General features: G+C 47.2%; 1 protein-coding gene across 2 annotated transcripts; it reads left to right on the top strand.

Annotated features, from left to right (window-relative positions):
* Window positions 1–12: 12 nt before the first annotated feature.
* MAPK15 (mitogen-activated protein kinase 15) lies at window positions 13–14195 on the top strand. Of its 2 annotated transcripts, XM_018914871.3 has the most exons (14): window positions 13–1048; window positions 4140–4238; window positions 4501–4530; window positions 6567–6657; window positions 6788–6918; window positions 7457–7620; window positions 8536–8675; window positions 9082–9139; window positions 9914–10051; window positions 10271–10376; window positions 10767–11070; window positions 11318–11460; window positions 12923–13150; window positions 13239–14195. In XM_018914871.3, exons 1-13 carry the CDS (start codon window positions 923–925, stop codon window positions 13127–13129), a joined length of 1737 nt encoding a protein of 578 aa, XP_018770416.1. In that variant the 5' UTR covers window positions 13–922; the 3' UTR covers window positions 13130–13150; window positions 13239–14195. The 2 variants fall into 2 exon arrangements, with proteins under 2 accessions (XP_018770416.1, XP_009083502.2); XM_009085254.4 differs by having other exon boundaries at window positions 12923–14195.
* Window positions 14196–14453: the final 258 nt, after the last annotated feature.

The raw sequence follows: 14453 nt of genomic DNA, 5'->3' as shown, positions 1-14453 counted from the left end.
GTCCCACTGCTGCCCGTATCCAAAGAGAGTAAAACACAAACCAACAAAGTTGTTTTATGCGGTGCTTTATTAAGGGCCCTGGGGTCTCTGCGGACTAGCGTCCCAAAATCAGAGTCCCAGCTTCCCAACAAACTTACAGGATTCTTTATCATTCTCTAAGCTTTCCTTGACTAACGGTTACATTGTATCTCTAACAGAACATTCCTTAGGGACATACATCATGTAAATGACAATTTCTTCTTCTACTGCACATTCTTTAGATAACCATGCTCTACTGATTTCTTGCAACACTGGTTTTAGTTCACATATATTGTGCCAAGGGCCTACTTGGGTTACAATCTTTAGCATAACTACGTCTAATACATAATTTTGCTATTCTTATTTAAATATTAGAATAACTCACTGCAACACCACCAACCTGCCACGGGAGGGACACTTCCCACTGTCCCGGGCTGCTCCCAGCCCCATCCAGCCTGGCCTTGGGCACTGCCTGCTCTGGGCACCCGTTCCAGGGCCTGCCCACCCCCACAGGGAACAATTCCGGCCCAACATCCCAGCCCTGCCCTCTGGCAGTGGGAAGCCAGTCCCCTTTTGCCGTCCCTCCAGGCCCGCGCCCCCAGCCGCCCTCCGGCTCACCCGGAGCCTTGCAAGGGGCTCTGCTCTGCTCTGCTCTCCTTCCCTGCCCTCTCCTCCCAATCTCCTCTCCCTTCTCCCTTCTCCCCTCCTCCCTTCTCCCCTCCTCCCCTCCTCCCTTCTCCTCCCTTCTCTCCTCCCTTCTCTCCTCCCTTCTCCCCTCCTTTCCCCCCTCCTTCTCCCCTCTCCCTTCTCCTCTCCTCCCTTCCCCTCCCCTCTCCCCGCTCCTTCTCCTCCCTCAGCGCCCACTCTCTCTGCGCCCCCTGGCGGGCCCCGCGGGGCTGTGCGCATGCGCGGTACGCGAGGCCGTTGCCATAGCAGCGGGAGCCAACAGGGAGGTGCCGCCATGAGCCCGCCCGAGGTGGAGCCGCTCGTGGGCCGCAAGTACGAGATCAAAAGGCGCCTGGGCAAGGGGGTGAGTGCCTAGCGGGGGCTGGCCTGGGGGAGCTGGGCTGGCCTAGGGGAGTTGGGCTGGCCTGTGGGAGCACGGAGGGCCCATGAGAGCTCGGGGGCCCCGTGTGGAGCTCAGGGCGCCGTGAGGTCTCCAGGCGGCCCGGCGGAGCTGAGGGGGTGTTTGGGAGTTCAGGCGCCCGTGGGAACTCTGTCTGTCGCTCAGGGCCCTCTGGGACCCAGGTGGGTCCCACCTCCGGTGGGACTCTAAAAAGTAAATAGTAAAATTGATCTGAGTCTCAAAGTACATTCTCTTTGTGCCTGCCAAATCTTTCTACATTTACTGTGACCCCATCACTTCAGATCATGCTGCATCAAGTCATATCTTCTCTATAAAATGTATTTTTAAACGTAAGACAGTGGCAATTTCTAATATATGACTGCTCAGACAGCCTCTAAACTCTCCCGAGTTATCTGCTTTACTATTCTGGCAGCTCTTTGCTATCATTTAGTTGCATTGATACCAGTATTTAAGTATTTCCCTCATTATGTTCACAGAGTCACTGAGGTGGAAAAGCCCTCTGAGCCTGTGGAGTCCAGCTGCTCCCCCAGTAGTGCCAAGGCCACCACTGACCCTCTCCCCCAGTGCACGTCCACGTGGCTGTTAAATCCCCCCAGGAATGGGGACTCCCTTCTGCCCTGAGGCAGTCTGTGCCAGGGCTGCACAGCCCTTTGCAGAAAAGTTTTTTCCAATATCCAACCTAAACCTCTCCTGGCACAACTCAAGGCTGTTTCCCAGTTGCTTGCAGGGTAGTAATGTACCACTTACCTGAGGTACTTGTACAACTGTTTGTACTGCCTGATGGCTGGGAACCACACGTTACTGGGAAGCCTCCTTGATGTCCTTACATGAGTGTTTAATCACTAGAATCATACATTGCTGCTCTTTTGCTTTGTAGAAGTATTTAAACAGTAAATGGGCATTTCTGAGCAGGATATTATCCCTTTGTGTAAAGGTAAGGCAGCTCCTAGGCTGTGGAAAGTCCAGATTCAAATCTATGGCCTAAAAGGAAAAAACTGGATCTGTACCCCAAGTGAGACTGAGTAATTATCATTTGCAAGTATCACAGTCATGCAGAATAGGGAAAACTCAAGCAGAAGTTCCCATTCCCTTAACAGACAACACAGCTTTTAATTGAAAAAAAAAGTTTAGTGTTGGACCTGACAGTGCTGTGTTAGTGGTTGGACCCAGTGGTTTGGAGGGCTTTTCCAACCTCAGCAATTCTGGGATGCTGTCACTACAGACTTTGCTAAAAAGTCTCTCTCCATCCTTCTTACCACCCCCCTTTCAGTTCTGAAAGAGCACAGTAAGTTGTCCTTGGAGCCTTCTTTTGTCCAGACGGAGCACCCCAGGTGTCCCAGCCTGGCTGCAGAGCAGAGGGCCTCCAGCTCTTGGAGCATCTCCGTGGCCCTTCTCTGCAGCTGCTCAAACTGCTCCATGTCCTTCTTGTACTGAGCAGCTCCAAGCTGGATGCAGTGCTCCAGCTGGGAATCTCACCAAAGAGAAATGTGGGGCAGAATGATCTCTCTCGACCTGCCATCCGCACCATGGCTGGTACAAGCCAGATGCCATTGGCATCTTGCCACCTGGACACACCTGGGTATTGTAAATCCCCCGATGAAGGGGAGAGAGAATGATGCATCTGACTCCATCATCAGAAGGCTAATGAATTACTACTTTATTATACTATACTATGTACATTGTATCTAAACTGAATCTGCCAGGCACTCACTCTTGCTCACAACTGCATAGAACTGTACTCATCTCTGATTCTCTGGTGACTGTCCCGTGACAGTCCCACACACACATACTTCTTGGCCCTGATAGGCCAAGGGAACAAAACATCCTCACTTTGGGTAAACAATCTCCATATTGCATTCTACTTTAGCACAACACAGGCACAGCAAGCAGATAAGAATTGTGTTTTCCTTCTTCTCTGCTTGTCTCACAGCTTCTCTCTGTTCAGAGGGCATGTGACTACCACACCTGGGCTCATGTTCAGCCAGTCCTTTACAGCTTCCCAGCCACTCTGTCCCAAACCTGGCATGTTTCATGGGGTTGTTGTGACCCAAGAGCAAGACCGTGGCCCTGTTGACCTGTGCACCACTGGCCTCGGCCTATCTGTCCCATCCCATCCCCTCCCCTCCCATCCCATCCCATCCCATCCCATCCCATCCCATCCCATCCCATCCCATCCCATCCCATCCCATCCCATCCCATCCCATCCCATCCCATCCCATCCCATCCCCTCCCATCCCCTCCCATCCCATCCCATCCCCTCCCCTCCCCTCCCCTCCCGTCCCATCCCATCTCATCCCATCCCATCCCTACAGCCCTTCCAGGTGACGCTGGCACAGAGGGAGATCAGGCAGGACCTGCCCGTCACAGCCTCGCACCAGTTGGGCCCAATGCCCTCGTTTGTGGAATCCTGGATGTCCTCCTTTTGGTGCATCCCAGGACATGGTTGGCTGTCTGGGCTGCTAGTGGACGTTGTTAGCTCATTGCCAGGTTTTTTTTCCACCAGCACCTCCAAGTCCTCAGGGCTGCTCTCCATACAGAATCCTGGAACCACAGAACATTCTGGGTTGGAAGAGACTTCAAAGCCTGCTCATTCCTACCCCCTGCCATGGGCAGGGACACCTTACACTGTTCCAGGTTGCTGCAAGCCCCATCCAGCCTGGCCTTGGACACTTCCAGCAATGGGGCAACCACAGCTTCTCTGGGCACCCTGTTCCAGGGCCTTACCACCCTCACACAGAAGGATTTATTCCCAAATCCCATCTAAACCCGGCTCTCTGGCAGTGGAAAGCCCTTCCCAGTTGTGTTGTCCCTCCAGGCCCTTGTCTAAAGTCTCCCTGAAGCCTTCTCCAGGCTGCCCAACCCCAACCCTCTCAGTGTGTCTCCTGAGTCTGTCTCCTTGGCCTGATCTCTCTGTCTTCCGTGTGGCTCCCATCACCCCTGCTCCAGTCCCTCCCTGAGCATGTTCTGGTTCCACGGCAGGCCTGGGCTGTGTGCAGGTGCTGGCACTCTGCTCACCTGTCCTGCTTCTCCGCAGGCCTACGGCATCGTCTGGAGGGCAACCGACCGCCAGACAGGAGAAACAGTTGCTGTTAAAAAGATTTTTGATGCTTTCAGGAACAGAACAGATGCTCAGGTGAGAAATTACTGTTCTGATGTGTTCTGAGACGTGGTGGGATTCCATAGGTATTTTCAGGACTTTTGTCTCTGAAAGATGATAATTATGCAAATAGCAATACAGTCTGCAGCTATCTTGGGATAAAAACAAGCAATAAATATCAAGCTTTGTGTATCATGGCATGTATAAAAGAGGAGTGGATTTAACCCTGTCATTGAACTGCATCTCTGTTCTGCTGTTCTCTTGAGGTAATAATAAACTCTTTTTTCTTTATTTCTAGAGAACATTTCGAGAGATTATGTTCCTGCAGGTAATGTCCATGTTCCCCCTCTTCTCTTATTTTTTATTATCTCTGATGTCTAAGTATTTTCTTCCCACTGTTTTCCAAAATGCAGCAGTCATTGATTAGTGTTGATAAGTCTTTAATTTCTATTCTGCACCATCTTGGCAAAGAGCCTTTCAGGCTGAACTCACCTGAACAAAACACTCTTCATTTGGGTTTGTTTTTACTCTTTCCCCATTTTTAGCAATGTGTCTGCTGCACAGCACATCAGCACCTTCTGTCACTTATTGCTGCTTTGTTTTCTCTTACATTTTAACTGCCATGATTGGAGGATGACTAGGGTGGGAGAGGGATTTACATGCCAAAATTGTTTTCCTCCATCATGCAGTAAGCAATTTAATCACTTAAAATAATCTAACCAAAAAAAGGGAAGTTCTGCAGGGAATAACTTAAGACTACTGTTGTTTTCATATAATTGACCTTATCAGTGGCATTTCAGTTATCTGTCCTCTACTCCTTAGACTTACAATGTAGAAACATCAATATTTTGGAATAATGTAGTTATAACTTGTGATTTTCTAAGGATGCAAGTGAGGTAGGGCTCATAGAAGAGGTATTTCCTAGGACTGCCAAGTTTAAGTAGGAAAGAGATTTTTTTTTTAACTTTTTAGTTATTCTTGAAGCGTGAAATAGAAGCTACAAACTTTAAAGCTAAAAATAGAAACAGTTCCTTAGAAATGAACTACCTTAGAAGTTTGATCATCTCTGAAGGTTCAGCACTTTTGGAATGGATGGATGGAGTAGGAGCAGGGGAAAAAAGGATATTTCTTCTGAAGGAGAGGAGGAGTCACTTGGCAGAGGAGGGCAGAGAGAGGGAAGTTAATGTGCTGCTCAGCCCATACTTCCATAACTTCTGATGCTCAATAGACTTTAAGAATTTTAGTTTCCCCTCCTATTTTAAACCTCTTTCTTGAGGTTCAAGACTGAGAGCTCAGAAGGGAAAAGATATGAAAAATACTCTGTTATTCATAACGACATGTTTGTCGTTATTTGTTTGTTTGTGCATAACAATTGTTTTGTTCAATCTTGATGTTGATCACAAGGTCATTTGATGGACTAGGTTTTTTTTTATGTTGTGTATCTCAATTATTCTAATGGAGAAGTTGCTGTAGAATCTGGGGTGCGAATGATTCTCTGATGCTCTGGTCATTGCTTGCAGGTTTTGTGTTTGCTGTTCAGTGTAGTTGTAGATCTTCAGGTGTATTTTAGGCCAATTTTAGAATGTCATTTTGGTAAGTGTGTTAGTAGCATTATTATTCTTTAAGCAAAGATTAATAGAACTGGCCCTGACAAGCTTTTTTTCCAGGTAACGTTATTTTTTAGTACAGATTGAAGTTTTGTCGTGACTTTCTGTTATCAGTTCCTGGGCAAGGTAGTGTGAGACAGTGGAATTTTCCTTCTTAAATAGTACTCAAGTAACACTGCCCAGATTTAGCTGCATCTCTAGAACAATACCCCCTTTTGGGTAAAAACCTTCTTTAGATTATTTGGATGGGTATTGTGGCTGTGCTCAGAATGAAAACAAAGTGTATGATGGGCTGGCTGTGTCTCACTGCCTTGTGAGTGTTTTCACAGGTTGCTGCAGGTGCATGTGTTGTTTTGGGAGCTTTCCTGGATGTTACACATTATAAAATGTCACAGTATTATGAAGTGTTTACGGTGTCCCTGGTTGCACAGAAGTGGGAAATAAAAGCTGTTAAAGCTGGGGATGAACTTAACGATCTTATGATGTCAGTTGTGGGAAATGTCAGTCTGTCAAATGTCAGTCATGGGGAAATGTGAGGACGGCCTCCCCCTGCAGTGTGGTACCTGTGGTACCTGTGTTCAGGTATCTCTGATCTCCAGGCAGTCGGTTCCTCAGTGCAGCCTGTGAGTGTCTGAGCCAGCCCTCAGATCGACATGTTCTGATTGTTGATGACAGCTATGATCTATTTTCATGCCACAATAATTCCAATTCACAATAAAACACATGATTTTGACAGCTGGGTCTCTTCCCTGTGCAGGAATTTGGAGAACATCCAAATATCATCAAGCTGCTCGATGTTATCCCAGCAGAGAATGACAAGGACATCTACCTCATCTTTGAGTCCATGGGTGAGACTCAGCACTGCAGCAGCCAGTCAAACCCAGCCTCTCTTAGGATTTATCTTTGTTATCACTTTGGTAGTGAATGCTCAGTTCTGTTGATATTTACTGATGTCAGTATATTACTGGTGTATTACAGAGACTGATTTACATGCTGTGATTAAGAAGGGGAATTTGCTGAAAGACATCCACAAGTGTTACATTCTCTACCAACTCCTGAAGGCAACTAAATTCATCCACTCAGGGAATGTTATTCACAGGGATCAGAAGGTACATTTCAGTCATGGTCTGTATCCTTCACTCCAGCTTTCTGTTGAACACTAAATAAAATCACAGATTGATTTGGGATGGGAGGGCCCTTCAAAGCCCATCCATTCCCACCCCCTGCCATTGACAGGGCCACCTTCCACTATCCCAGGTTGCTCCAAGCCCTGTCCAGCTTTGGACACTGCCAGGGATGGGGCAGCCTCAGCTTCCCTGGGCAACCTGTGCCAGGGCCTCACCACTCTCACAGGGCAGAATTCCTTCCCAATATCCCATTTAACCCTGTCCTCTGCCAGTGGGGAGCCATTCCCCCCTGTGCTGTCCAGGCTGCTTTCAAAGTCCCTCTCAAGCTCTCTTGGCATCCCTTCAGGCACTTGAAGGGGCTCTAAGGTCTCCCCTGGAGCCTTTTCTCCCCATAGCCCCAGGTGTCCCAGCCTGTCTCCGTAGGAAAAGTATGAGGAAGTGTATGAGACTAGTAAAAGAACCTTGATAATCTGCTATTCAGAGAGTAAAAGGCTCATTAGTTGTGCTGTGTCCCTCGCAGCCTTCCAACGTGCTGCTGGATGCCCAGTGCCGTGTGAAGCTGTGTGACTTCGGGCTGGCCCGCTCGCTGTGCCAGCGGGGGGAGCCCCAGCCCGGCCCCGCGCTCACCGAGTACGTGGCCACGCGCTGGTACCGAGCTCCCGAGATCCTGCTGGCCTCCCGCCGGTGAGTCGGGGGGGCAGAGGAGCCTGGCACTGCACCACATGCACATATGTCTAAAAGTCTTCAGTCTTTCCATTGTCAGTGTCAGCAGATGCAGTGTCATGTCAGCAGTCTGTTTTCTCAGTAAACAATTAAACTTCTGCAACACAAAAACCTCTTAAGAACATATACATGTTCTTCCTGTGTTCTTAGAGTGTCAGTGGACATACACGAGCAGCTCATCTGCTTGTCACCCTTTCTCCCACCAGATTTATGTCTTCTCCCTTAAACCCACAACTTTACAACATCTGCTTGAGGACATGAATCTTCTTTTCAAAATTGAAGCAGTGTTTTTTGATAGACCTTCACGAAATATTCCCTAATCGAATGTTAAACCAGCTGCCTGTTCGTTGGGCTAAGTACTTTTAATAAAAATTAAATATGAAAAACCAGAAAAGTCAATAAACAGATGTGGGGTAGTATCCCGACTTTTAAATGTGGGTGTTTTGCAAACTGTCCCATACCCACTGTTTAGCATTTACTTTGCTTAAAAATGTAATTCTTAAGTAATTGTAACTACTTTGTAGGTGCATTATGACCAAAGAACAATGTGTATCTTCATTCTTGGTCATATGAAAAGGATATAATATCTTGTTCTGGCATTACCTTTAATATATTACCTTGTTCTAGCATTTCCCTGTAATGTATTTTCTTTTATGGTTTCTTAGACTAGACTTTGAGTAAGACAAATCTCCTTTCTGTTTCATGCTTGCCTGTCTCATGATTCCCAAATGTTATTCAATTTATAGTTCAAATTGATGTTTGAGAAGTCACTAAGCACACTTTCTAACAAATAAATCAATGTAGGTGATGTGAATACCAGGTGCAGGAAAATATTTGCTTGACTTAATCCTCCCTCTGTTCTGTTCCTGTTTGCAGTTACACTAAGGGTGTGGACATGTGGAGCATTGGCTGTATTCTTGGAGAGATGCTGCTTGGAAAGCCCCTTTTTCCTGGAACATCAACAATGAACCAAATAGAGCAGATCCTGAGGGTCATCCCTGCTCCGTCCCCAGAAGGTAGGACTCTGCTGTGGGGAAAGGAATCTAGAGAAGTGGTTCAGTGGCAGAAAGCAGCCTGGCTGGGTCAGGGAAGAAGGTTTTTCATTCATTCTGGCACCTTTCCAAAGGAATTAAAATCTTCATCTTGAATGTTAGTGTTAGAGAAAGTCAGAAATTCAGATATCATGGTGCTCTGCATCTGTTGCTGTGAGAATGCAAGTTTATTAAGTGTATGATTAATAAATAGGAATTCAAAAATCAGCTTAAAAACTTCCTAAGTATTCCATCCCTCTTCCACAGATCTCTGACCAGGTTCTGTGTAGATAATTTCCTACATTAGTATCAAATATTGGCTTTCCTTTGTAAACTGTGCAGCTCTGCTAATCCTCATCTTGGCAGTAACAGTATGTTTTTATTCTTGCAGATATTTTGGATCTGCAGTCAGAGTACAAGGCCTCAGTTATTAAGCACATGAGTTCCAGGTAAGCCTGAGGTGTTTGTGTGTCTCAGATCATCTAATGTAGGACCCTGGAGTCACGGAACCACAGAACAGTTTGGGTGGGAAGGGACCTCAAAGCTTATCTCATTCCACCCCCTGACATGGACAGGGACACCTTTCACTAGACCAGGCTGCTTCAAGTCCCATCCACCCTGGGCTTCCAGGGATGGGGCAGCCACAGCTTCTCCAGGAAACCATTCCAGTGCCTCAGTACCCTCACAAGCAATAATTCCTTCCTAGTACCCCATCTAACCCTACCCTCTGGCTGTGGGAAGCCCTTCCCACTTGTGCTGTCACTCCACACCCTTGTCCAAAGTCCCTCTCCAGCTGCCTTTGAGCTTCCTAAAGCACTGGAAGGGGCTCTAAGTTGTCTCCTTAAATAAAAATTATTTAAAATATGAGTAAAATTTGGCGCTTAAAACTGATTTTTTTCAAGATACTTTCTTCTTCAGATGTTCACAATTGTATTTAGGACTTCAAAATGCAAAACCAAAATTTTAAAATTTTATCTTCTCTGTAAATTGCAGAGAAGTATGTTTCTATAATCTCAGGTCTAGATTTATGGGATCATGGGGCTGGGAAGTGATGAGCCTTAAGGTTCCTTCCTGGACAAACCATTCTAAGATTCAGTGATTATGGCACACTTGGTGAGTGAACTTGTGCCTGGTGTCACCTTGATATGATCCTGGAATTGTCACTCCTGCCTTCAGTGGAAATTAGACACTGAGAGCGTGTATCATTTTTTTCTGACTTTTAGGCAGCGAGTAGCATTTGAGGAGATTTTCCCATCCTCCACTCCGCTGCCTGCCTTGGATCTGCTGAAGAAACTTCTGGTCTTTAACCCTGACAAAAGGCTCACAGCAGAGGAGGCTCTGCAGCATCCTTACGTGAGCAGGTGAGAGTGACACCAAGGTCCAGCTTTCCTGATGGCTTCTAAGACATTACAAACCTGCTCTTGGCACACAATTTCTTTAAATGCATTACAGAAAAAATGGCAAAGCTAATTCTTTATTTTCTCCAACCCTATTTACACGAGATTGTTTAACAATCCTGTTTAAATTTTAATAATCTGTTTCCAGTCAGTGAATTGCATGATGTGTTCTCATTCCCTCAGATTCCACTGTCCTTCCAGGGAGCCATCTTTGGATTTTGATGTGATCCTTCCTTTGGGTGATGATGTCCAGCTGTCTGTGGCAGAATATAGAAATAAATTATATGAGGTACTTTCATTTTCCCAAATCCTAATCCTCCAGGTAACCAGCCATTCTTACACACACTTAACAAATTCTGTCATCGTCTTGTCACTGTGTTCCCCTGGGCTTTCTGTACCTGCTGGCACAGTTACAGCTGGGTGTTTGACAGTTCCATACTGTCCTAATCTTTGAGAGACTTTTACATGTAAAATTCCCACAGGGCAAAGAAAAATCTCTGAAGCATGATATCTGAGAAAGATTCACAGAATGGTTTGGGTTGAAAGGTACTTTAAAGATCATCTAGTTCCAAAATTATACTTACCCTTGCAGATATTGATAAGTATTCTTCTTTGTTTTGATGTTTTATTTTTCTGCTGTAGTGCTGTGTTAAGTCTAACTAGCTTTTTTGTTCTGCAGATGATCCTTGAAAAGAAGTCAAAGAGCCTTCCAAAGGAGCAAGGGCAGAAAGAAAACATTCAGCTGAGCCAGTCTGAGTCCAGCACACCTCTGCCAGGTTTCAGCTCAGAGGCTGCACCCACCAGGAAAGGCCAGCAAGAGCCAGCACCCCCTCTGCTAAACCCTTCACATGTGCACCCTGGAGCCACAGCTAGGGTCCAGCCAGCAGGGTCCAGCCAGAGCAAGGATTTGGCCAGAACTCTGGGTCAGAGATCACAGATGAGTGTGATGATATACAACCCCATCACACACACCACTGTGCAGAGTGGGTACCACCCTCCTACACTGGCGTGTGACCCACCTTGGGATGTTGGTGTGGGGAAGAGAGCGTGAGTGCTGTAAAATAAATGGAGTTGGCATGGTAAAATGAGGGGCTGGAAGCGTGGGAGGGAAATGACATAAGAACAAAGCACTGTTGAATGAGTGTTGAGTATGGAACTGTCCCTGCCTCAGTCAATGTTTTCTGTGTTCTTCTGATTTTCCTACTTTCTCTCATGTTTTTCCTTCTGCAGGAAATGCAAATCCTGGTGCTGGGATCAGGAACTGTTCTGCACCACTTCAACAGTCCAGAATCTCCAGCAATGAGAAGATAGGGAGACAAACCCCATGGCCAAACACTCAGCTCTCTCCTACAAGTGTGCAGAACCTTTACAATGTGCGTAGCTTAACTTCTAGCCCTTACCTGTGGTAACCTGGGTCACAGCAACTCCCTGTAGTGCTCCAGCCAGAGTGGCTGGAAAGCTGAAAAGGTCACCTGCTGGTGCTGATGACAGCAGCTGAACATGAGCCCAGATGTGCCAAGGTGGGCAAGAGGTCAGTGGCACCTGGCTTGTAGCAGCCACCATGTGGCCAGACACCCAGGGCAGTGACATCCCCTGTGCTGGGCACTGCTGAGGGACCTCCAGTCCTGGGGGCAAGTTTGGGCTCTTCACAACAAGAAAGGAGGGGCCCCATTGAGGGGCTGGAGTGTGTCCAGAGAAGGGAGCAGAGCTGAAGGGAGCAGAGCTGGAGCTGCAGCAGCAGCTGTGGAGAGAAGGAGGCACAGGGAGGACTTTCTCAGTCTCTGCAGCTCCCTGACGGGAGGGCACAGGCAGGTGGGGGTCAGGGTCTGCTCAGGAAACAAGTGGCAGGATGAGAGGAAATGGCCTCAAGTGGTTCCAGGAGAGCTTTAGGTTGGATACTGGAAAAAATCCACCTGCAAAGGGCTGTGCAGTCCTGGCACAGACTGCCTCAGGGCAGTGATGGAGTCCCCATCCCTGGAGGGATTTAACAGATTTAATGGCTCTTGGGGACATGGGTCAGTGGAAGCCTTGGCAGTGCTGGGGGAGCAGCTGGACTCAGTGGGCCCAGAGGGCTTTTCCAACCTTAGTGATTCTGTGATTTCATGATTCTGTGGATCTAATGAGTTGCTGTTGCTGAGCTGTGAGGGTGTCAGTCCTGTCCTCTCTGCTCTCCCTCTTTTCTGATTTTGGCCATGCTTCCTTGGAAAAGTCCTCCCCCTCACTGGGTTGTTTAATGACCTCTTGCTCCTGCTTTTTTCCTTCCTGAGCTGGCTGTCTGCTGCCTGGTGACTGCTGGCAGCTGCAGAGGTGATAGGGGAAGCTTGTGACAAAGGAGGAGTATGAAAGGAGGCAGCACAGATTCACTGAATCACAGACTGCCTGGGTTGGAAGGGACCTAAAAACTCATCTGGTTCCACCCCTCTGCAATGGTCAGGAACACCTTCCACTAGGTGTTCAAGTCCAGGTTGTCAGAAACCTTCAAGTGTTTCCAGTAGCACACTTGTAGCCCACCTTTCAGCCCCTCTGATTTGGAATCCCTTCCAAAGTGTTTTCAGAGAAAGAGAAGCCATTAATTCCCCAGGATGGGATTGTGGAGCTTGCTGGACATGCAGGTGTAGACATGACCAATGCATTTCGAAGGATCTTTAGGGAATTCTGACCAATTTTCTGTGACAAGAAGAGCAGAAGAGGGAGAAGATCAGCCTACACGTGTCCTGAGTTTGTGTTTGTTTCCTGAGAGGATAGTGCTGACCAAAGCCAAACCTGTGTCCTATTTGCACTCCAGAAAGCTGATTCCAGCTTATTACCTTTTCTTGACTTTTCTTTCTCACACAGAATCCCAAAAACTCTCAGTGTCCCAGCAAAGATGTTCGTCCCCTTCTGAAGCCCAGTAAAAAGATGTTCCAGATCACTGCCAATGTGGGAGCTGCAGGTGATCCAAGGGCATCCATGGGCAGCTACTCCCAGGCCTATGGAACCATCAGTAAATCTGCACTGCAGAGCCTTCCAATAGCAAAGGCCTCCAAAAACCCTGAGCAGTGACTGTGGAGATGTTCCAGACAGGTGAAGTACAGCTCATCCCTCAGCCCCTGACTGAGCAAGAGCAGCAGGGGAGAGCAAACTATGAGAAAATGCTTTATTCACTGCTTAGGACACTGTCCTCCTCTGCTCTGGACAAGCTTATGGGAAAGGGAATCCCACTCCTCTGCCTTCCAGTCTCAGCAGGCAAGGACACAGCTCTCACACCCTGAGAACAGTGAATGCTGTCACTTCACACTCCTTGTTTGAATTACTGAAAAAACCACAGAAAACTGCATTATTCTGATACTTGAGTGTTTTTTTAGACATATTTAGGATCTGGGGAACCTCCTGAAATTCAGCAAGGCCTAGTGCAAGGCCAAGAAAATGCCCTGAAGGCTTGAGTCCTTCTGCTCTGGAGACAGGCTGGGAGAACTGGAGGTGTCCAGCCTGGAGGAAAGAAGCCTCCAGGAAGACCTCAGAGCCCCTTCCAGTGCCTGAAGGGGCTCCAGGAGAGCTGGAGAGAGACTTTGGACACGGGCCTGGAGTGACAGGACTAGGGGAATGGCTCTCCATTGCCAGAGGGCAGGGATGGATGGGGTGTTGGGAAGAAATCCTTCCCTGTGAGGGTGGTGAGGCCCTGGGACAGAGAGCTCAGAGAAGCTGTGGCTGCCCCATCCCTGGAAGTGTCCAAGGCCAGGTTGGACAGGGCTTGGAACAGCCTGGGACAGTGGAAGGTGTCCCTGCCATGGTAGGCTGGGGTTGGGACTGGGTGACCTTTAAAAGGTCCTTTCCAAACCATTCCAGGATTCTTCAGCAGTCTGCCTAAGTGGTGGGTGTTTTTTTGAGCAGAACAGGTAACTGTTCTCTGAAGACCATGAAGACCTAACTCTTCACAGATAATCTTACTGCCCTTCACTCATTTCTATGACTGTTCTAGGCTAGATGAACAGAATTCATTATGGTCTGGTTTTGTTAAAATCAAGTAGAAAAACATTTGAAATACAGGTGGGCTCTTTGATAATATTTAACAGTTTCTCTAGTATGTAATATTGTAATAATATTGTAATAATAAATCCTTTATATTGCACTGCAGAAAACCTTTGTCTTTAAATCAGCATTTGCTGTGTTGAAACTGCCTATTGGTAGGGCTGTCTTATTCAAAGAATAATTGGTCATTTTTATTGGTTTTGCTTTCAGAAAGCAAAGTTTCATGAGATACTATTGCTGAGACATCGTAAAGGTGTTGCCAGTCTACAGTGGGACTACAGGAAATTTTATATTCCTGTTTCAATGATGATTTTGGATACATTTTCCTCATTAACTTGAAGCTCTTGTCTCTGTCCCT

Source organism: Serinus canaria, chromosome 25, assembly GCF_022539315.1.
Source record: "Serinus canaria isolate serCan28SL12 chromosome 25, serCan2020, whole genome shotgun sequence".
In the NCBI taxonomy this organism is placed as follows: domain Eukaryota; kingdom Metazoa; phylum Chordata; class Aves; order Passeriformes; family Fringillidae; genus Serinus; species Serinus canaria.
This window is presented reverse-complemented; position numbering and strand designations above follow the sequence as displayed.